The sequence below is a fragment of the Atractosteus spatula genome, chromosome 7 (genome assembly GCF_055471065.1).
Source record: "Atractosteus spatula isolate fAtrSpa1 chromosome 7, fAtrSpa1.hap1, whole genome shotgun sequence".
Taxonomy (NCBI): Eukaryota; Metazoa; Chordata; class Actinopteri; order Semionotiformes; family Lepisosteidae; genus Atractosteus; species Atractosteus spatula.
The window spans coordinates 8,875,083-8,899,478 of NC_142712.1; the positions used below are offsets into that span (position 1 = coordinate 8,875,083).

The 24,396-nt window shown below is 39.1% G+C and overlaps 1 protein-coding gene across 4 annotated transcripts in view; it reads left to right on the top strand.

The window, feature by feature from the left end:
- Positions 1–24,396, top strand: part of yap1 (Yes1 associated transcriptional regulator) — a 42,625-nt gene that overhangs the window by 2,368 nt on the left and 15,861 nt on the right. For 2 of the 4 annotated variants that reach the window (XM_088921690.1, XM_088921691.1), the window contains exons 2-4: positions 111–343; positions 19,480–19,598; positions 23,470–23,583. In XM_088921690.1, coding sequence (XP_088777816.1) covers positions 111–343; positions 19,480–19,598; positions 23,470–23,583 — 466 coding nt within the window. The remainder of the gene's footprint in view (positions 1–110; positions 344–19,479; positions 19,599–23,469; positions 23,584–24,396) is intronic. The other 2 variants (XM_088921692.1, XM_088921693.1) reach the window with 1 other exon arrangement.

Consider the following 24,396-nt stretch of genomic DNA (forward strand, 5'->3'; position numbering starts at 1 on the left):
TCAGTTCTTTGAAATGGGAATGAGGTATTGAAAGTTGCAAGTATCCCTTGCCCCCCTGCCCTCCCAAACTGTCATTCATCCCTTCCCCTGTGCTTCTCCTTCCTGTCCAGGCTAGCACGGACGCAGGCACAGCTGGGACACTGGCACCGCAGCATGTCCGAGCGCACTCCTCGCCCGCCTCGCTGCTGAACGCGGTGTCTCCCGGCTCCCTGGCAGGGGTGATCCCGCCCGGGGCGCCCCCGCAGCACCTCCGCCAGGCCTCCTACGAGATCCCTGACGACGTGCCTCTGCCCCCGGGCTGGGAGATGGCCAAGACCCCCTCTGGGCAGAGATACTTCCTCAAGTGAGTGTCGCCACAGCTCCTGACGCTTCTCCAGTACACTCCACCGCACCGCAGGGGCCCCTGTTCGGTTTTGTTTCCTTCAAAGGTGCGGCCATTTCATAAATCGGCCATCCACCTTGAATCACTGCAGCCCACTCCTTGACAAGCCCGGCGCCACGGTCACTTCCTGTTTGTACAGGCAGGGCTCCACCCCCCCCCCCCCCACAACTAGATGTAGATAAAGAGTGTTGCTGTTTTATAGCACTTTTATTCACAAAGAAAAGTTGCGAGCTTTTAATCTGTGGGTACTCTTCAAAAAAAGGTTTGCTGAAGGTTGATCTTTTAGTAGAGCTTGGGGAAAATGCACTGTAATCACAGCGGAAACTTCACTTAGTCTGCATGTTGTGCACTTAATGGGTTAGAGGTTGATCAGTAGGGATTAATGCCAGTCATTTACCATTTTAGGCAACATGTAGTTTTAGTACCCTTTCCCTTTTAGGATAAGATTTCATTGCCTAATGTGAAATGAATGGGCCAGGCCTCCTGTACTCCTGATCTGATCACTAAGCTAGAAGTCTCTTTTGGATGACACATCTTTGCAGTGGATCAGTTTCTGGAAGTGGATTAAGTCAAGCAACCCAAACCCAAATTGTGCAGTTAAAGCTGTAAAGCGCTTTAGGCGTCCTGAATAAAAGTGATTATCTGTTGCATTCTAATACAATTCAGAATTCTTTGCTATTTCTATCCCCTTTTGCCAGCCTATATTGTGCTTCACAGTACAAAGAAGAGGATGCTATGGCAGTTCACATTGCTTTTATAGTAGGTTGGTGCAAAAATCTTAAAGGAGGTCTTGATGCAAACTTGTATCCCAGTACAGTATAGCTTTTGAATCTTCAATGTTTTTTTCTTTTTCTTGCTTGCTTTGCTTTAGTAAATGTAACTTTTTTTTTTGTCCTTGGGAGAACATTTAGGGAATCAAACAGAATAATGTGCATCTTGAATGACATTATTCTTTCATAATTCTTCAAGTTTCCCGTTTGATTTCCGAATTGAACCAGGACTTAATGATCGAGTTAATGAATATGGGTTAAAAAGCTATTTTTCCAGCTGTCCTTGTGATTCTTCAGCTCAGTTCTTCATAGGTTTAAGATGCCAACTGACTTTGTTGACCCACAGAATGGTTTGTTCAAGTACTGTAAGTTTAAGGCAGGTGCTGCTTGCAAAATGGACTGCTCAAGTATGATTTCATGGTAACATGTTGTAACTTAACAGAAGAGCAATGCTCTGCAGAAGATTAGGGCCTCATTTAGGGTGATCTGATTGACTAATCATCCCACAGTGTTGCATACTCTTAAAGTTCATGCCCTGACTCGACGTGGTAATAAAGGTTTAATTATCAGATCTTCAAAACATATGGGGGTAAATTGTACTTCGTATATGTATTTCTCTTGTTTGTAGGTGTAGAAAAGTTTGGGTTATATAAGACAGGAGCTAGGTTAGGGATTTTCTTTTTGAAAAAGCATAAACCTGTTAGAATTTCGTATAAAAGCATTTTTTGCCGCTTTTAGCACAACCTTTTTTGTCACTTCACATTTATTTTGATTGGCACACACCCTTTAAAGCATTGTTCAGTACCACATAGCCCTTTCAAGTGCTATATCTTTCAAACAAGTTGTGCAACTGCAGCCCAGTTATACCTGTGTTTTGACTTTTCTGATTAGATCTTGTATTTGTAGCCCGACAGCATTTGTTAGTGTAAGTGCGTTGTGTAAAGGTCTTCTTTCTTGGTTTCAATGTTTCCACAGACTTCTTTGAGATGTCATGCTTAAATAGCACAAGGCATTTTTCTTCAAGCCTCTGAAATACCTCAAACCAAGTCTTATTTATTTGTTTTATTTAGCTTTGCCAGATTAGCTTCAATGTATATGTATGCATCATACATGTTTAGCAGTTCCCAGAAAATTGTTTTAAACTGTGTGACAAAAGTATCGTTGCCTGTGAGCTGACATTTATTATTTGGCCATTTTCAAACGCGTTTAATAAAGTAATGCACAGATAAGTTTAGAACACAAAGCACTCATCTGTAAACTCTTAAATACAATGTTTGCAGGCTTTCAAAGCAGACTGAAAATATCGCTCTTTCCCCTCTTCATCCTTGGGGTGGTGTGTTTGGTGTCCATTTCAAAGGGTCAGATTTCAAGCAGGACAAAGGCACATTTTAGAAGTCTGCCATTGCAGCATACTCTGCTCTTCCAGTAGGTTTAGCTAATTGGTTCTCACAAGCCTTCCAGAATAATGGGTTCCTTGCATGGCTTGCATCCCTGTTAATGTGATATGCTGTTTGTGGACTGATTCTTTATAATGGCACATTTTAAAGTTGTTCGTAGCTTTTAGCCAAAGTTGGTAAGAGATATAAAGGAATGTTTGGTATTAATAAAAAGTTGGAAAACTTCATGGATGCCTATTTCACCTTGTCTGGTGAAATTAAACAAATTCCTACATGCAGTGTACAACCGTGGGCAGGCAGCAGGAAAATAATTGTTACATCTTTCACTCGAAAATGATGAAACCTTTCTGCAGTAAATGTCACTTTTTCTTGGGAGCATCTCCATTGTCGCTCTTTCAAATCAAACTCAATGTAAGTGCAAATTGGGTTATTTGGGAAACATTAGCACAGATATATCAGAATTTAGTCGTTGGGTCTGGCTGGTATCATTTAGATAGCAATGTGTATTGCTAAAAGAAGTACAGTGCTGATTTTGTTGTGTGAAGCATGCAAGAGTACTAAGTTGTTTTGTGAGGTGTTAACCTGGAATATTAAGGCCTCCGAGAGTATTGAGGCTTTTGGAATTATAGTTGCTTGATTAAAAAAAAAAATCCAATCAGTTCACTTGTAATCATGGTCCTGAGGTGTCTTGGGCCTTCATTTTTGTGATTTACGTTTTCTTGTTTTGTGTAAGTGGTAAACTCCAGAGGAAAAACTGTCTGGAAGAAGTGAAAACATTTTGTTCTTTTGTCAGATTGTATTCTAGGCAGTTTACTAAAATTGGTGACCAATCGGATATGGCCAAACATGATTGCCCTCAAATTTACTTGGAGGAAAAAAAAGCATTTGAAAACAGATGTTTCAGATGCAACATCTGTGAAACATCTGCTGTACTAGGGGCAGTCCTTCAAAAGTAGGGGGCGAAGAAAAAAATCTACAAATATCAGGTTGTTGCATGCTGCGAACTGTAGCGCACCTGGCTTTTCTAATAAGTCTTCTAGATAAGACTTGATGAGGAGCCTAAATCCTCAGATATCCTTGTTTAGGATGAAACCTCTAGACAAGACTGTCTTGAAACCAAAATAAGGATAAAAAGAAAATCAGTGTTGTAGGCATTGAAGATATAAATAGCCATTTCAGCAGTCTGTTTTTTGTTAACTCTTGTGTACACTGTAGCTTGGAAACACACACTTTTCTTAGTTAAGTCTGTGTCTACATGGGCTTTGTTTGATCTGTGATCATTGTCTTTAAGCACTGATAGTGTGGATTAGTTACAGGAAAACCAAACTTCCCTGAACTCCCACCACCTCACCCGCGTTTATTGTAGTGAAAACAAAATATGAAATAAAATAGTGGTTTTCATTTCATGTTGTTGTTGACCTCAACCAATTTTGTGGTTGCCTTTCCCACAGGATGCGATTCTCCCCTCCCCCCCCCCCCCCCAACAACTTCCTAGTTTTCATTATGACCTTTTTGATGACTTCCTCTATGAGGTTGTGGTTAGGATTGAGCCGAAATGTGTCTGATGGTATCTGTGCAGATGGACTGAGAGGAGGTGGAGTTTCCCGGTGAAGGAAGACTCATGGGAGTCAGATGATGAAGAGCTTCTCAATAACGTTTTCAGGGCTGATTCAGAAAAAAAGCCTTTCTGAGTCTTCAGATATTATAAGGTTGTTACAGGACAGTATGTAGCAGTTTATTTTATTGTTGCATTTTTTGGAAACGTTAATGTTTCTGTGATTAATTCTAGTATGACCGTCTTTGCCTGGGAAAATTCACGCATTTACGTTTTTACATTTACTGATCGATTTACAGAACTAAAGTTTACTGCCTATCAGCCTTTATTGCTGTTTCCATTTGAATTGGGTTTAATTGAGTTAGGTGCATTATTTGCCTTGTTAAAGGTAGTCACTCAGAGATTGCCATTACATAGATTTAAAATACCTCTGAAGATGCTGTTCCCCTTCGACTAAAAAAGGACAGATAATCTGTTCAAGAAGCCTTTTCCCCTGTACTGGCAATGGCTTCATAGCGTGTCAAACACAAAGAATGGCAGTACTTGACTCCACCGGTATATTGTGTAGCTCTAGAGTAACGTTTATGGAGTGCTGTTCAGATTGCTTCTTTAACCAAAAAAGCTAAAATACAAAAGTGTAATGATTATGGATTTAAGCCCTGGTCTTTTACATTTGCTAGTGTTGTTGGCAACAAGCTTGCGGATTGGCGTGTGAAGATGCATGCTGGTTTAAAGGAGTTGTCTTCTTAAACACAAGTTTCTATTTCTTAAATAGCCTCTTTTAACCTTATGATCCCCTAATTTGTTGAATTACGCTGTAGTCAACTGAACTAAATTAAGAATTTCTAAAGAGTGCCAGTTGTGACTTATCTGTCTGAAAACCAGCTCACAATGACATTATCAAGAACTGCATGCTTTTGTTTTTGTACTGAGAGTAATGAAAAGGTCCTATTTGAACATTTTTCTATAATCAGTGCTGGTATTTCAAAACAGTTACTGTTGTGATGAAACATACTGTATAGGCACTCACTGTCTCAAGCTCAGATGTGTGGTCAAGCCTGAATACCTTTTATACAGGGCTATTAGATTTACTCAGATCTGCACAGTTTTTTTTTATAGATGAGCACAGGCAGCGAGCGGTTGCCTAAACTGGTTCCATGATTAAATCAAGATGGAGAGGAGCCGTTGTTTTTTGGATTTCAGGATGAAGGTGTAGTTGTGTTAGTGAAGATAAAGGGGTAATGATGACATTTTGAGATTCCTCTTCCAGGAATCCAGGCATGTTTGCAGAATAAAGGGGAAATGAAGACTGGGCTGAATGCTTTAGCATGGATCCCCTAATATATTACCTTCAAGTAGAGAAAGGAAGTTAAAGCATGGCTTGGGTTGCTTGAAGTTCATCCCTTTTGCAAAGCTAAAGCGCAAACAGACGCTCAAAAGGGTCTGAGATGGCCTAGATAACATTACCCACTACCTGCTGCAGATCAAAGCCTGGACACTTGATCTCATAGTTAAAGTAGTCACAGCGGGCTCAGCAGAATCACTGGAAAAGCTCCTATTTATAAACAGTAGTGCTACAAACCCAGGGCCAGGGAAGATCTTGTTAGTACAGTGAAGGCTCACGTTTCACTTAGCTGATCACGCATGTGAAAGTGGAGTGGGTTCTACTACAGGAACTTTTTTTTTTTCCCTATGAAGTCATTTAATCTTGAACCAATCAGAACCTGTGACTTAAGATTTATCCAGAGTAACCACCTGCTTCTTTCTTCGTAACTCTGCACCCTGTGTACATTTAAGCTAAGAAATGAGATTTGTGAGACCCTGAGAGTGTTAAGAACTGCAACACTAAAATGCCAGTTATGGTGGTTACGACGCTAGCTGTACTGAATGAATTTGCAGTGACCGGCAATAGGAGGTGTGATGTTGCCTTTGTTATTGCAACATGTTCAGCAAGATAAGCCACAGAGCAGGGAAACCAAGACCGAACTCTGTATGTAAATAATCTGTAGTCCTGGGTGACTTTTCTGACATTTGGCTTCATGTGTCTGTACCTTGTTGTGGTGAAGCGAAGGGACCAATTGTGTCTAAATGTAACCGTGGCCAAAGTCTTATACAAAGAAAGCAGATCCTTAATGCAGACCCTGCAGCTCCTTTAAACACGAGAAACCAAAAGAGTTCAAGTCTGGAACTGCCCGTTTCGAAGAGCTGGTATATTACTAACTGAACTGAGCTGCTTTGCCTGGAGCAGTGCAGCAACAAATTGAGGCTGACAGTCACAGCTCCTATTACCAGACCTTTCCGGTTTTCCTTTTTGTTTTTTAAAAAATGATTGTACTCTGTTTTTGCTATAATCAGATGGTAGTGCTGGTTGTAAGTTTGCTGGGAAGTTCAGCGACTGCCACACTGCTTATATTTAAATTTAAAAATGTTTGGATGGAGAAATCAGTTTGTAGTGACGTCCGATTTTGAAGGTCGGCTTTGATAATTCAAAATAAATCCAGCCTATTTGCTGATCCCTCTCAAGAGAAGCTAAAAAAGAATTGTCACCTTAATTTCCTGTCTCCTGGTGTGGGAGGGGCAATCTTTTGACAAGTAAACATGGGGCTAATAGCTTCCCAGAGCCATACACCAGAGGAGGTGTTTGTGGTGTCCTAAGTCCTGAAGTAGTGAAAGGATTGCAGTTAAGATGCAGTAGTGAAATATGTGCTAAGCAGTATTGCTCTTTACTTCAGTAAGGTTTTCAAATGGGCTTTTGGAAGCCAATTTAGACATGGTAGTGATTTACAGCTGTATTCCCTTTGCTTCATTCAGGTTGCTAGTTAATGTTTTCTGATTGTATCCACTTGTGCCCCTTTTCTGGGTATTACAGACTGGGGGGAAAGTAATTATTGGACAAGGAAGTAGCCTGATGGCTTAAAGACAAGGAAGCCCTCATAAATTACATGTGGAGAGAGTGGTTAAATGTTTGAATTTGAATGCTTTTTATAAGGAGTGTTGCAGAGGGGGGTGGGAGGCTGCATCCATTTTCTTTTGGATTTTCCCACCACTTTCCTCTAGATTACAGGCCGTTTTAGAGAATACAAAAACTGTCAGGTGGTCTGTTTGACTCCAGATTAAAAAGGTGTCTTTTTTTTTCTGTAAATACTGTGTTTCTGATTCTGCCAAGCTGGACTAATTCCCCACTCTGGCGTGCGTAGCAAATATGCTGGCTGCGTTTTACAGCTCTATAAACATCACAACTTGCCAGTTTTAGGAAAACATGTCAGCAACACTTTGATTAAAGTAGTATGTTCATCCACAAAATTGAAAGATTTCATTTATTTTCTTTTTCCAGGAAATACATTTCCGTTAGTTGTCAAACTAGAAGTTATTTTTTTCTTGGTCTCGGGATCTGCCCAAAGTTAATCTTTTGTTATTAATGTTATTCAAGAGCTGCTGGTTTTCAAGCTGTGGCCTTGGGCCTGTAAATCTGTCATGTGAGGCATGATGATTACCAGAACACAGCATGTCAACCATGCCAGTCGTCGTGGAAACAGAGCTTTGTCTGCAAAACAGTGCTGGACTTTTGACTTCATTATTAGGTCTGCATTGAAGTGGGGGTGAAGTAATATATTTAATTTGTTAGGAAAGACATTAGTTGTATAATCAATCCATTAAGTCAATCACACCTCTTTTTAAATCTAAAATAGCTTACTACTTCAGAAATAGCTTTACATTTCCTTTGGTTGCATTGTGCCATCATTAGTAAGCTGTAAAAAAACACTGCCTTATTTTCACCCTGTTTACAGTTGTCCGAGTTGACAGTACGTACAGTAGGAATAGGCCTTACCGGGCACGTATTAAATTGTTTTCTGCAGAGACCAGCCACTCACTTCACAGAACGGGTTGGTGTTATCAGTTGTAGTTAATATAACTTTGGCACCTCAGTTTTCTTGGCATAGAGATGTTAAGTTTGCTGATGGAGCTGATTAGAGGTGGATGGAGGTCACATAACTACCCAGCTGTACTTTTGCAATACATTTTCTTTCCTGTGTTTCTAAAGGTTTTGTTGCGTATTAATCCCCTTGAATCAATGTGGCATAATGTAGATTTGTTTGTAAGGGTAGGCTGCAGAATAAAAACATTTGGTCAGACATCTTAAAGAGTGTATATATATATGCTATATAGTAATATATGACTGTTTGGGCCAGTGGGTTTTTGTGCCAAGGGTTTTTGAAGCTGTTCAGATGTTTGTTTTTGTTTCCAGTTGTTGACAGCAGTGTACGCTGTACAATATTAACTATGGCTAAGGCACCTCCAGGGCCTCAAGCACCATTCTGTAGTTTAAAGCACAGCATTTGTTAAAACATTTAGCATAGGCTAAAGTCATAGGCTAAGTAAACTGTGACAAACAGATGTTCAGGATGCAGCAAATACCATGGATAGAAACTAAGCTAGGCTGCGAAGTGTGACATGGGTTTGGTCACAGTTGATTTACTTAGGCATGTGGGTTATGAAAAATGTAAAGGCATACTACATACTGGTCAATAAGTCCTATACAGACACTCATACATAACCCAGGGAGAGATTATATAGATTTGTGTGGGAATGAAGGAGAAGAGCTACGCTTAGCACGTGCAGTGTGGTTCATTTTAATATCCTGTACATAAAATATTAGGTTACCCAGTTGCTATGGCCCTTAATACAAAACCAAATGTAATACATAATACATTTTACTTCAGAATACCTGTTGTCAACACTACCATTTCACTCTTTCTGTAACCACCAACTTAAGCAAAGTATACTTTATCATTTTTACATATTGATTTCGTTTAAAAAAAACAACTAAACTGTTTACTGTCTTCCCAATCCACTCCTCTGGATTCTGAAATCTCTGAAGCTTTCTGATTCTAAGTTAATGAGCTCTTTCTAAGCAATCAATCAAAGCAATTCTGTGCAGGAAGAGCTTTTAGCTCTTAAAATGTGGACTGAAGAGTTATCTGAGGGCAGGATTGGGAAAAGTTGTGAGGGCTGTTCAAAAAGATCTTGGTTTGACATACAGGGGGCAACGTTTTCTCCTCCACTTTCATGTGCTTTTGGAGGCTGTCCTGTTGATTTGCAGGGTTTTGTCAGAGCATTCGTTTTGATGCATTTAATGATCCCTAAAGTTGTAAAACAATAGGAGCAACCACAAATCTCCATGTTTCTCTGAATGAATCAGTCTTTGCTAAAGTTGTAATGAGAAGCAACTACCAGAGAGATCAATCATTTGTGTTCTACACAGGATGACTGTGTTGCAGTCTGAATGCTCCATCATTGCATGATGGATGAGATGAGTATCTCAGACGCACTTCTTTGCTAGACAGCTTGAAAGAGGTTGCAGAGGTAAAGCAGACTGTCCGAAAAGATTTCTCCGGACCTCAGAAGTGTTTCGAAGCCTTGTGCCATTTGGATTGAACCTTAGACATAAGCAAAATTGTCCCCTTCACTGCCCTTTTATTATTTTGGGTTTAAGATCTTTGTGAACATCCCGTTGTGATAGCTAAGGTGACCCACAGCGCCAGTTAATTCTTTCCCCTTTGTCAACAGTGATTGACGGCGCCAGGTAGCAACACAGGATCAGCTCTGTTGACAAGTTATGACTCCACCTACGCTTCCATCCTCTGGCATCTTTACACAGCAGCTCTCAAAGATGGCTACTGGTTGCTCTTTACTCTAAAACTGGTGGATTGACGAAATAGGTGTGTAGAGGGGGTTTTTGCAACTGTCTTGAGAAAGAGGGAGGAATTAAAGATGGACTGAATCACCCACAGACTTGTTGATCCTGCTGTAAGTGTGATGGGTAACCTTATGGAGACTCTTGGAAGACCTCTGTGGCACTTCTTCTTCATTAACTGTGTAGACAGATTTTGATGGCTTGATAGATTGCAAGACTACAGGAGCTCCTTATACATAGACACTATTTAATTGGCATCTTGATAAAGTATTTTCAGCACTTGATTGTTCAAAACTATACGAGGGTCATTCTCCGGGAATGATTTCAATGAATTAGTCCCACTTAAAAGAAGTAAATAGTTTGCCATTAGCATGTTTGGTTTAGTGCATGAAGTTAAACATTTACTAGTAATCATAAATGACCAAAAACTGGCTTAAGTCCTAGTCCACTGCACATACATAAGCTGTCTTTTATATATGTACAGCACTGCTTCTTTTCTCTGTGTATGATAACTTCAACTTTCTGTGCACCAGAAAAAGAAAATAAGGGTTATGATTGGGTTACTGAATGTGAACTTAAATTTTACCTTTTCAGTTTTTGACCCAAAACTGTGTGAGAGCCAATAGATGAATATTCTCAAGTTTTGGCAGTTTTACCAATTGACATAGTTGGCTTTTTTGGCTATACTTCATTAGTGTTGTTTTAATCAAACTCTTTTTGATTAAATAATTTAAAAGTACTTTTTTTTCAATGACACTTGTCCATTAAAGTTTAAAACCTAAATAAGTGATTTCAAATTTACTTTTTATTACAACAGGAACTCTGCATACAGCATTTACATTATTGTATTTTTCACTACAGGGCAAAATATTTTCTGTGGGTATAGTGAGGTGGTAGTCAAGTACTGAGATATTTGCTGTTTTCAGAGAGAACCATTGGAGATTGTTAATGTGGGTTTAAAGATGGTGAACATCTGCATGAAGATGGATATGGTGCCCCACATTAAGAGCTAATCCTTTCCTTTGTTAAAAGTGATTTATCAAAAACTCAAAACATTCACATATATAATTTTCTCATTTTATGTAACATAGCCACCACCAATAAATATCCATTTCAAGTTTTGTTTTTTGTAAGTTGTTTAATTGAAGGCTCCAATGTGTCAATTTTGTGTTTGGTTTAAAATCATACTAGGGCTGGATTCATGATCTGAGAAATGTTCATACCTGCAGGCTTCATTTATCTTATTTGCCAAGTAAATCTGAGCTAATAAACACATGACTTTGGAGTTCAATCATTTTACAGTATCTGTGCTTTCTGGGGAAGGTACATGTTTAGGTGTGTACATTTATGTGAAACCTTAACCTTTTCAGACTCGTTGGTGTTTGCTGAGCTTTCTGTTTGTTGACCACGGACCACCCCTTCCCCATAAAAACTGCAGGATGTCAGCTTGGTACACAGTTAGGACTGTGAGAAAGCCAGTATACTGTTTACCAAAGTCTCATTCTAACACCTCTTCTGCAGGACATCAATGCCCCTTCTGTCACAAGAGGACCACTGGGGTATAATACAGTACATTCATTCAGAATAATAGCTGTTGGAAGTATGTTTACAGTTCCCAATACTGAAATGCAGTGTGCTGTCTCTGAAAGCATTTGGTATTTTTTTTACGTTCACTAAAACTGACAAGCATGACAGATGATTGAAAAATCACCCATTTGTCTGCATTTCCGTAACATACAGATGTAAAAGAAATGCTGAAATGTTTCCCCATTGAATTTGAATAAAGACAGTAATGTAAATCCGGATATGCTTAGATTGTAAGCAGCATTGTCTTGAATAAGATTTAGGCCAGCATAAAGTCATTTTAGTAACTCTGCTGAAATTGGTGCAAAAGTACTTAGGGTGGCATATTAACAGAAATTGTATGATAATTCTCCCATGTTTCCCCAACATGTCCTTGACAACCCTGAGGCCTTGAATTTGAGATTTGTGGATTACATAAACATGTCTGAAACTGAAGTCAGTGTCAGCATTTGGGCAGAACTGTTGAGACTTTTTGCAAACAGATCTGTAGGGGAAAAGAAACACTAGGTAAGTTCATCAAGCCTCTCCTTTGATAAATGCTTATACTTTACAATAACATTTACGCATTTATTCAAATATTTTAAAACCTACAACCATTTGTGCTGTGACACCTCCCTTTTCATAATGTTTAGAAAGTATGACTGGAAAATCAAGACCATATAGGTTATTTAATATTGTTTTTGACATGTCATTTTTAGGTGGGTGTATATATACACATGAAACATCTTTGATTGAGCTGTAATGGTTGACATAGTACATGGGTATAAAGCATCAAGGCAACATTAATTTAGTAGTTTGCTCAATAAGTATCATGTTGGATCTGGTGCTGTTTAACCAATGATTACCCTAAAGAAATCACATCCACCTTATCCTGGAAAGAGGTATACCCTTATCAGACCCTCCCTTGCTATAGGAAAATAGTTTCTGAATGAGCAATCTTGGCTTGTAAATTACTGACTACCAATCACCCATCCCCCCCCCCCCCCCCCTCCCCATTTGTTGCTTTTGTTAGTGTGGTTGGAGATATGAGCTCTCCTTCAAAGAGGAACCTTAATCCATTCTGGGGTCATGGAGGTTGACCAATAATCTCTCTTGATGATGTCCTGCTGATAGAAGAGCAATCAGTCATCTTAACCAAGCAGTACCTAATAGGAGGAATATGGATGAAGGTGCCAGTTCTCATTTCTTGCTACACTGATTAGATCTGCCCTCCATCAATGGTATTCTTGTTTTTCACTGCAAGACACCAACCCTGACTTGCTTTTTTCTCATTCAGCATCGTCAAGTTCTGAACTCGACTCCAGTTCTTTTAATTTTTGTTTTAGAAACTTTAGAACTGGAGAAGCTTATTTAATCATTAGAAATGTGGAATTTCCCATCTTGGCTGACAACCATGGAAAATTGATCTTATTTGGGGGGGGTGGAGGTGGGCAGGATTTTATTATCCTATGGGACTCATAAACGAGATTGTCTTGATAAGCTTTCCCTTGGTTAAACAATTGATTTATTTCAAATGCCTGAGCTGGTACACAGACCTATGGTAGCTGTGTGTAGTAACAGAAGTCCATTACGGTGAGCAACAGCTTCCAGAACATCATACAAACACTGCAGTTAACTTGTGTAATCCAAATATTTATTTTTTTATTGACAGCAGAGGGTAATACCTGAGAGTAATTTAAAGTGAGGCTCAGAGGAAATGACTATAATAGTAAAGATAATTAGCCCTTATCCATTGGAGTGGTGGCTGGCCTTTCATTAGTCTTCAGGTCACTTCTGTCGTCATTACAATCCAACATATTGTGATGGGGGACTGGAGGTTATTTGCAGAGCATTTTCTAAAGCATTTTTTTTGTCAGGTTCTTGCACATAATCTTTTTGCGTCATCTAAAACAGGTGCTTAAAGATTTATTTTAACGGAGAAGTCGTGTCTCTTTATAAATACAGCAAAGGGGATTACCACACCAGTGAAAGCATTGTGTACAAAATCAATTAAGTGCTGTTGGGTTTAGCCAACATGTGAACTGTCCCAGCCCTTGCCCAGAGCCCAGCATGTGGCATTATAAATAACGCTGGCACAATAAACATAGGGCTGATAATTGGGCCATCAATCCAGGGATGTCAGCCACTTGGGTGGGTTTTGAGCTTTCTTTGGTTCCCTGCTCTCTCATGATCACTTTGGAAATGGTCGCAGTGGTTTCAAGAAATACAGTGAGCAACAAACTCCCAATTTCTGCCCCTTAAAAGGTGTCCTGTTTGTACCATACCCTTGTAAGTGTCACTTTATATTGGCTATCCAGAATAAAAAGAAGAATGAGTTGCAACCTCAGAGCCTCGTTAGGAGAGGAAGGAGGAGGTGATTAACCATTTTAATTTAATCTTCATTAACTGTGCCTAAATTTGAGGATCTTTGTCATTAATCTGCACAAACACTGACGATTCAGTTTTGATTAAAATGGTATGCAGGGAAGAAAAGCTTTGAGAAAGGAGGCCATGGGTCTATTATGGATATTTTTGTCCACTCTATAGAACCTGCCAAATATAACCCCCAAGAATGCTGGATGATTCTTCTATGGCTAGGATACAGTGGGAACGTTAATCATCATTGGTCTGATGAGTAATAGGTCATTGTTGCACATATGAGCTCATAATGTAGGATCTGCTTATTTTCAGTGAACACAGGATTTGCCAAGCCTTAGTTTTTAGACCCAAAAGAAAGACAATTTTCTAGTTTTGTATGCATTTATCAGAAAATTCAAATAAGTGATGTTTTGTTTTTATTCTTGTGCCATGCTTATGTTTATGTAAATACAAGCTACCACCTACTTCCCAAATAACTACACTCTGGCAGGCGTCTGTGGTGTTGCGAGACTCTGCAGACATTGAATGAATAGGCCTGTGTAACAGCGTTTGAAGTGGAACAACATGTTGAAACATGTTGATGAATGAGAGAAGCTGGTAAATAATTTACTAGCACATAATCTTGCTGGGTTTTCCTGGATTTCAAGACTAAACCATTACTTTTTCATTCCTAGATAAGAACAGCTTTTGTCTATGCCGCTGAATTGGTTATCATTTCCCCCCAGGGATAGAGTATGGATGCATTTTATTTCTGAGCTGTTTTTGTAGTGACTGTGTGAGAATCTCATTGCTGGAATTGTAATTATATGTAATACTTCGAAATTGAGATTCTTGCTGCATGTTGAAAATTTTCATTCAAAATTGTGATATACAGCAACAAGTCAATTGTTTCACAGGATGTCATTTTTTGTGTAATTAAAAATGCTAAAATTCCTAGAATAGCTTAGTACAGGGGTGCAGATCTAAGGTTGCTAGTGTTGAGAAACCTCTGGAGCAATTGCTCAAGTTGCTGATTAAAACCTAGTCAGAATGTACAAGTTCCTGCAAAATTGTATGTTTCCTTCCAGGTCCAAAGTTTTTATTAAAATATAATTATCAATAGAAATCAATGTCAATACAAGAAATGTAGCATTCTGAGATGTCCCAGGGACAAATTAGGGATGTAGTGTAAATGTTACCACTCTGCTATCTCTCATCACAAAGAAGAAAAAACATAGCCTGAGGGAATTCAAAAGAACAGATGCCATTTGTAGTTTTTTTTATTACATGTAGAATATATGCAGTTGCATATACTAGTCTTGACAAGGCCTCAATTATGGAATGAAGTTTAGTATTTTGGCATCAACTCCCAGATGCTCATTTGAGAGCTCACACACATGCATACAGCCACAAGGCATTGTTCAGTGTTTTAGCCATTTCACAGTGCGCAGTGTGGCAAGTTGAGAAAAAGTTCTAGACTTTATACAAAGATAATACACCAATCAGAATATTTACCACTGTTCTTTTGTAATCATAATTTGCTGTTTGCCCACGTAATGATTGTCAGGCTACATCTGTATGTTCATGCTCTGTGAACAAATATGACCTTTTTTATTCTTTCTGATGTAAGATTTTATGTACAACACGTATTTTGTTCAATTTCTGTAATTAATGCGAAGTGAAAGTATTTTAAGCAAAGCAATCTGTAGATACATTCATAGGTTTATGTCAATTTGTACGGTTAAATTAATTCTCAAGCTACATCTAGTGCCATGTAGTTTTTTGGCTTCTCAGCTTTTGCCTCATTTTCAAATTTGACTGGACTTTCTTTGATTTTAGAAATGGATCATACGTTTTGGTTTTTAAACAGGACAGTGATGCCTTATTTCTTCTATAACTTTAATATCCTCTTGGCATTAAAGTTTATAATGTTACATTAGTCTTGCACTGTTTTAACAGTCCAGAGGCAAAAGGGAGGCCTCACTCTTAATTAGCTGTTATTCCAGTTGCTTTAATCTGCCCAGTGACACTGGCTGCCAGGCATCACTTTTCAGTGAATCTTGATAAAAGTACTCAAATTATTGTTACAAGTTTTTAAGCAAAGCGCAATTTACGGGGTCGACGAAGGTTATTCAACATGATTTAAAATTTCTAGTATTCATCGCGATGACTACGGTTTTGATCATTGATATTAAAGATCACTGTGCATGATATTTTGCCAGTGGTTTATTATAGTCCCCCATTTACTCATGTAAATGGATTATTTGCACAGTTCCCTGTCTTGATTTTCTTTGGTGTTCTTCGGTTCTGGGAGTTCAGGGTTCATCTTTCAGCTAGGATAGTTCTTGACACTGCCAGCCACAGCTTGATTCAGCTATCTGTGGTAAAACAGCCACTCACTACACATTAAACAAATACCTGTGCAGCAGTATATAATCTCTTCACAGAAGGGCCAAGTAGAATCCCAGCCCCCCACCCAGGTAATTGGAAATAGGCTCACACTGAAAGTAAAGCAGAGATTTCCTCCCCAGGCTTCCTGTACTCTAATTAAACACTGAGCTCAGAGAGCTCACCACTCGTTCTTGTTTGCTAGGGAGCTTGGGACTGTCAGCACCCTGTGTGTAATCGCAAACTTCAGCTGAAGTGTGTTTAACCCCCTCCACCCCCACCGCCACCCCCTTTCTCCTCCATTTTATATGTCATAGTTTCCAGTGCAGACAGGGAGTGGGTGGGTTATGATGTGAAACTGGAGAAGGGCAGCACAAGCGGCCAATGGTATCGAAGAGTCTTCTGCTGCAGTTTTTTTCCATCAGAGTGCCGACCTCCCCTCCTCCCTCTCCTGTGACCTTCTCAAGGGGCCCCACTAGTTTGGACTGGAGCCATTTTCCCTGGGTTGCACTGATGTGGGGGGGTGGTTGCATAGGGGGGGGGGAATTTGGCAGCTCCTTTGATCAGTAAAGCAAAAACAAGAGAGGCTTGAAAGCAAATGGGTGGCTTTGTGTAGATGGAAGTGCTGACTCAGTGCGTCTCTGCAGAGATGGAGGGTAGACAATCACACGGGGATTTCTGCAGACGGACAGGGGCACTGTCTGATTTTTTTTCATGTATTTGTGTATAAAAAGCCCATTTCATTTTCAATGTTGTCGACAAGTATAAATACCAGTTATTTTACTCGCGTTTTTCTCCTCCACAGATGGCGAAGGATTGTAAGGTAACTGTTAGAAACTTTGAGAGCTTATTACAAATTACATGGGTTACTGTGACAAAAAAGGTTTCAAACGAAAGCATACATATCAAAGCTGTCGACAGCACTAACCCTGTATATTGTAAGATTCTCAGAAAATATAAGCTTTTATATGTTTTCATATTATATGTAGGTGATGTACTGTATTATCAGCTCATGTACGATACAATAGATACCTTAAGGATAATGTTTTGTCATCTGCATAATTCATTGTATTTCATTCATTTTCATTATTTTGATTTTAACTCTATAAACAAATAAAATTTAGTTTGCGCGAGAGGTTGTCTCTTAATTGAATATAGATTTGTCATTTGAAGTAAGATATTATGTTCAAGAAATGTAATGTCAGATTCATTAGGTGTTTTGCTGGTTTGATATTTTAGATGCCATGAGATATGCTTGTACAGAGAGAGAGATACAGAACTGAGTTTCCGCAATGTGAAACGGGAGTGTTCTGACAAATCGAAAGTCTTAGATACAGACTTTTGAGACAGCCAACAAGGGTAGACCCACACCTTCACCAGCACATTAGAGCTTTATGGACTTGGCATAGGATTATTTCAGTCCCGACACTATCCTATCCAAGTTACTTCCAAGATTAGGGAATCCCCTACATGAAGTATAGAGACATGGTCTCATTGACAGCAAAAACGATTTCCTGTATCATCTTTCAGTTAGACAATCAATTAAGCAACGAGAATCAACAAAGAGCTTGTTTATAAAATAGTCAAAGTCTAAATGCCTTTTAGGGTGGAAATGTAGAACGAAATGGGATATCTGTTTACTTGGGTCTATGCAATGTTTTGAGGTATAAAAACGTCTTTTTTTTAAAAAAAAAAATATTTGCAGTGCTGGGTAATTCAGTTCTGAACGTGATGTATGAGTGAAGACCATACAGATTGAGATAACGTTGTTGAGCAGGAAATCCAGGAGGCAGCGGTGCTTTTGATCTGTGTGTGTGTTTGGTGTTTAAATTCAGAAGGTCTTGATATCCCCCCCCTCCCCCATGTGTGATGGACTGCTTACCCCCCTGAGTATGAGGAAAAGTAAAAACAAGGAATGAGGAGGCAGTAAACCACAGTGGAACAAATGCTGTCAGGGCTTGTTGAGGGGTGTCTTCAAGCAGAAGTACTAAAGGAGGCCACTGTGTTGGGATCTAAGAGAGGGTTGTGTCTGTATATGTGTGGTCCTGCCTATTTTTTCCCCCCAACTTTACAGTCTGGTTAACATTATGGTACTTTTCTTAGAATTCAAAAATCATCCATGTCTTACTTTTGTGTGCATTAAAAGAGTAACATCCTTTTTTTTATGAGTCTGCCTTTAACGTTCAAACTCTAAACCATGTCTCATTGAATTTAGTGAATCGGAATAATAAGTATACTATGCAGTTGAAGCCTGTCGGTGTCACTGTTATTTATAACATTAACCAACAGAAATGCCTTTTCATTCAAGTGTAAATTGAGTCCTCTCGTCGCATCATATTTGTATAAACCAGCCATTCAGAAAGTGGTGGGAAGCTTTTTAATATTGCCATGGACTTTTCCAAACACTGCCAGACTAAAGCAATGCATCATTTCAGATGGTAAATTTGTAAATTCAGAAAAAAAATAATATTCTGTAAAATGCTGGATTAAGGAGAAATTATATTAACAGCTTTGTTCGGACAAGTGCTGATTGCAAACAATTGGTCTTTTAATTAAACCTTAAGATGTACTGTACATTTTTGCAACTGTGTTTTAGTGGTTAGCATTATATGCAGCAGTTTGTGAAGTAAGCAAAGTTTAAAAACTTGAGGCCAGCAGTCATAAATTTGGTTAAAATACACTCTAGTACGGGACATTCTATATTTAGCCTACCAGACAAAATGCATTGAAATTAAGTGGCACAAGCCATCATTTCTGAAAACTTGACCAAGTGCCACGAAGCATCTGGTGTGCAAACTCTCTGTTCTTCAAAATAAGCAGCTCTAGAGTTAACTCTCCCCCGGGCTTCCTGAGTCTGGTCTGGACTGGATGCTGCAAATACACCACCTTCTGAGTTGCTCTTTGCTTTCAATCATGAACACAGGAAACTACATGAGAATGGAGCAGGAAGTGTAGTATTTTGTTACCCTTCCCCCAGTAATACTCGTGCTGTTTTGATACATGGGGCCTTTAGATGTCTCAAAAAAGGTTTGCCAGGTTAAAGATGTCAGCTACATAATAAATGGCCATCTTTTACCATAATAGTATGTCAGAGAATGAAGTCAATAACCGTTATTACACATGCATTTCTCTAGTTTGGTTATTGGTGATGTATAACTTAGTTGTATCTCTACGAATAGAATATTAATAATTCCCTTTTTTATTTTTGTGGGAATTAACTTGGTACTCGCAATAATAGATTAATAGACCAATATTGTAAATCGTGCATGCAATCTGTTGAAGTCCCTGCCTCCAGGTAATTGTTTTCAGCAGCTTGTTTCCATTAGAGTGGCAGAGAGCCGAAATGACATGCTCTTATCCTTTTTCGCTAGCCACATGGATCAGACCACCACCTGGCAGGACCCCAGGAAGGCTATGCTGTCCCAGATGAACGCCGCTGCCCCTGCCAGCCCCATGCCTGTACAGCAGAACATCATGAATTCCACCTCCGGTGAGCCATCTCTCTCTCTCCCGCCCTCCTATTGCTCGATGGGACAGGTGCCACCTTCCAAAGACCATGTGACACTGGCGCTGAAGGAGGGTCATATTTATCATCCTTCACTCCCCGTCTCCTGCATCCGGTCGGACCTGGTCAGGCCTGTCACTTACGGAGCAGGCATGTTAGACTTGTTTCTAACGAGACGGTCATTCTGTCCATCTAGCCTGCTTGATAAAAGTTTTCTCAGCACGAAATAAGTAAAGATTTAGAGTTTACTGTTTTCGTCCTCCACATTAGCTTTTCTTAATTGATTATCAAATTAAAAAAAATAATTTACACCTCTTATTGTACACATTGGTACCTGGAGTGCTTGTTCACAGCCCCTGTAAAAAGAAAGAATATGCTGTGCCTCTAGTACAAAACGGATGGAAAAGCTGTTGAGATTTTTTTTTGTCTGCTTCGAAAAATGTCTGTTGTAGACATAAATGCTAGCAAAAAACACGATAGTTTCAAAAATAAAACATAAAACATACGCCACCCTACACAAAAGTCATCCCTTATAATTACCTGTTTTAGTAAGTAGTTTGGGTTTCTGGTATAGATTGTCTTATGTCACAAGAAAAAAGTGTCTAATATCTATTTGTCCTGCAGTTCGCAAATACTGGTGTTACTAAAGTTTATCTTTAAATACCACAGTCATAAGAAAAGAATAGTTTAAAAGGGGAGAGCGAGCCCTGTGGCTCATGTGGCCCATTTGGTATGTAGTAGTTAATTATTCCAAGGATCTCATCCAGCTGTTTCTTGAAGGAAGCCAGGATATCAGTTTCAACAGCATGGAGGTGCAGTTTGTTCCATACTCCCACAGTACGATTCAGACTTGGAGAATGCGGGCATTAGTGCCACTACCTTTTACATGCAAAGTGAGCACTTAGTTGGATGAGAATTCTCCTTCTTAAATATGACTGTCATCTGAGTGTTGAGCGCACCTGGTTTAGTCCCTGCTTGTACCTGCATGTCTAAACTTGCAGGAAATTAAGCTGTGCTGTTGTGTTGCAAATGAGCCGAGAAAGAGTATATATGATATAGCTATAGCACATCCAAATGGAGACTAAAGACATTAAATTCAGAATGCAATGTCTGTTTTCTACATGTTACTCTCAAGCATTCACACTATATAGGGCATGTAAATGTAACTCGTAACCTGTAATCTGCTAGTTATGCTAATGAAATGTATTCAGATATGGCTTCAATAGAAATTGGAGCTAAATCTTAGGCCTGAATTGTATCCATTGTAAAATGAAAAGGCAGTAGTGTTTACACTATAAATATATGGAAGATATAGTACCTTTAGTACCTTTAGTACTTTTTATTACAGATCTAATTTTAAAACTAGCGCTATTCATATAGGAAAATGGTTGCTGTTCATTGTGATACTTGATTTAATAAGAACCTTAATTTTTAACTTCAGTTATTCCTCTTCCTCTGCAAGGCAATTCATGATAATATTACATTAAGTTTTTGATATAACACCTTTAAATATCTTGTCTCAAAGCACTTGACTATAAAAAAACAAAAGATGGGAGCTAACAAGATCAGCACCAGGGGATTGGAAATGTAGTAGGAGGTGCAAGGAGCAGACACAGACACCAATTACGTAAAAGCCTTTCTGTAGAAGAAGGTTTGGAGTCTGGATTTGAAAGTGCTCAGGACAGGTGACTTTTGTATATCCTTGGGGATTGAATTCCAGAGCTTCAGGAACCGTCACCCAGGGAGTATAAACGAGCTTGGGGGACAAACCGGAGATCAGAACCTGATAAAGATGGCGAGGTGGGGAGTAGAAAGTCACATAGGTACTGAGTGACCAAACCATGTTGAGCCTAATCTAGTGGAATACTTCAATGAAACAATTCACAGAGTAAACAACACATTATGATCTGTGACTTTTGTTCGTCTTGTACGTTGTCATAGGTCCCCACAGTTTCTTCATATGGGAAATGGCTGTAATCGCATTCCCATGTCATTCTCCCCCGAGGCTGCATGTGTTAAAACAGGCTTGTGCATGCTGAATGAGCTCTGGGGTTTGAAAATTGCCCGCTCCCTGTGCAGTAGTAACGGACACCTGTTGTTTGCGAAGCCAGGTTGACTGCCACTTCACTTTAATGTGCTTTAGCTGTGGGAATGTGCTTGGCACCTATCCGATGAACCAGCCACCTGTAGGAGAATACATTGAGTCCAGCTCTAAGTTACAGGTATACAGTGCATCATTGTATCAGTTTGCACTTAAAAGGCAAATGAGCTAGAAGGTTGCAGTGAGCTCCTGTAAACATTGTTCTTAAGAGTTGTGATAGAAAAATGGCCCTCTTTCCTCCCTCTGAAATTAAGACCATTGATGAAGCCTTTAGGTTGCTTATCAAGTCACTTTGGTCTAGGGTAGGAGTCACAACCTTAAAGAGGGAGTGTGTTAAGAGTTAGCTCATGCTCTTGTTTTTATGGATTTGCACACCATTGATACCTTTTTTTAATGTCATTAATAGCCCTACTTACATTTTGATTAATAAATAAGTAATATTAAAATATAATATGTAAGCTTAATTAATAAATATGTACATCTTACCATTTAGTGTGATCCTTGTGAGGCTTTTGAGTGTTTGGTTGATAACTGGCTATGAGATGGACAAGAAACTGACTTGATACTTGCAAATACCTTGTACCTCTTGCAGAGAATTACAGAACAGTCAAACATAGTTTGTTTTTTTAAAACTTATTTTTGTTGTTTATTAGACTTTCATTGCACATGCCATTAAAAATCCCTTTGCTTGCCAGTAATGGCACGTGTGCTGTAAGGTTGCTGATACCTGATCCTAGAAGATCAGAAAATGCCTAGCCTGTCCATGAACCCCAGAATCATGAGAGAGCCCTCTGGATTCTGAGTAACTCAACCTCACTTGAGTTATTGTGAGTGAGTGAAGGTGCCTCACCTGGCTCAGGCTTGGATGAGGAGACGATGCAGTATAGAGGAGGAGAGAAAATGTTAAGAGCACTTAAATTCCTGATGTGTTGAATCCTGTTCGTATGTAGCATTTTGGAACAAGTGAGACGGCATGTATGTATGACATAAATTCACAATATCCAGCTATACACAAGAGAAGGGTTGCTGACAGATTTTAGTGTGTAGTTACAGGTGAAAGCATGGTTTCTGGTCTGAGATTTCAACAGTGGGTTTAAGTTTGAGTACATATGTAATGCATATGATATGTAGAGATGTAATGTAACAGTCAACTTATTTTTAAGTCTTTTACCTTTACACTAGATGTGGTAGAGTAAACCTGGACTTTTTAAGACAGTGTGCCTGTTTTGATTCGATACCCAGTGAAGCACTAAAAGGTTACATTCTTAATTTTAAATATGGTTACAAGTTCTATTGTAAATTCATTCCACCCACATGCCTTGACCTTTAAAAAGAAATTACTAACATGTTAAGGTGGTAATACTTGTGTATGTAATATTAAAAGTTTGTGCATGCTTACTGACAAGCATTATTATAGTCATCAACAAGGACTTATACAGTACACCTAATCTGATTTAACTGGAAAAGGTTAAGATGACTCAATGTGAATGACTTGAGTTCATCTTTTAAAAAAATGGCTTAGCTAATCTTACAGACTAGATATGAACTTTCCTTGCCAGCCTTTTGGTAGTGTTATCTAAATTTAAAAGCAATTTATTGCCACCCTCACACCCGAAGCACTTGTCCTGTTTGTGTTATTCTTATGCACATCTGGTACCATTTGTTCTTAATAGCTACACTTTTGTTGTGTGTATTTTGAGGCTAACTAGAACAGAGACCCCCCCCCCTCATAAATTCCTGTCTTTCACAATTCAGGCCCACTCCCCGAAGGCTGGGAACAAGCCATTACCTCCGATGGAGAGATTTACTACATCAACCATAAGAACAAGACCACCTCTTGGCTGGACCCAAGGCTTGACCCACGCTATGGTAGGAGAAAATGTTCTCTGTGGTGAAAAAGGTGCAATAACAGAGAATTAAGCATCCAACTGTTTTCCAGTCTTCTCCCCACTGTGGTGAAACTTTGCCTTCTTTATTGTCAAATGTTGTCCACAGTGCCTTAGGAAATATTGAAGTATAGATTTTGTCCTAGGAGTGCTTCATGTAAACTGGTGTGAATGTCCGTATGAGATCGTAGCTGTCAGTATATCCTGACTTTGTATTATAATGGGGGGAAAAAAGATGAGCTGTGCTCTATGGTGAACATTGGACATGAGATAGTTAATCTTTGTGGTAGAAGCAGGAATTATTTCAAGGCATGTAGGTCTAAGATGAAAACCTTCCTTGAATATTTGGCCATATAGCAGCACCTTTATTCACAATGAATACATTTTTGCAAAGTATTGATTAGTTTATATCAACTCGAGACTTACATTAATACTTTAAAAATAGGCCTGCTTATATTTATTTTGAAATAAACACATCCTAGCAACTCCAATGATTCAGTAGAGTTCCAAGATATATTCTGATTATCAACTAAATGCATAAACACATTAAACGTAAAGATGTGAAAGGAACTGCTCCAGTTTGTGTATTACGGGTTGTGTGTATTTTGGGCTCTGTGTGTGTTGTGCTGTTGTCACGTTGCCATTACCTGCGTCTCTACCTGTTCCCCCAGCTGAAGAACCATGTTACTTTTGATGTGTTTCAATAAAGTTATTTTTTCAAAATACTCTGATACAGTCCCTAAATTGTGGCAGCTCAGGAAAAGATAATTTAAAAGACTAAAGCAGTTCTGTCAGC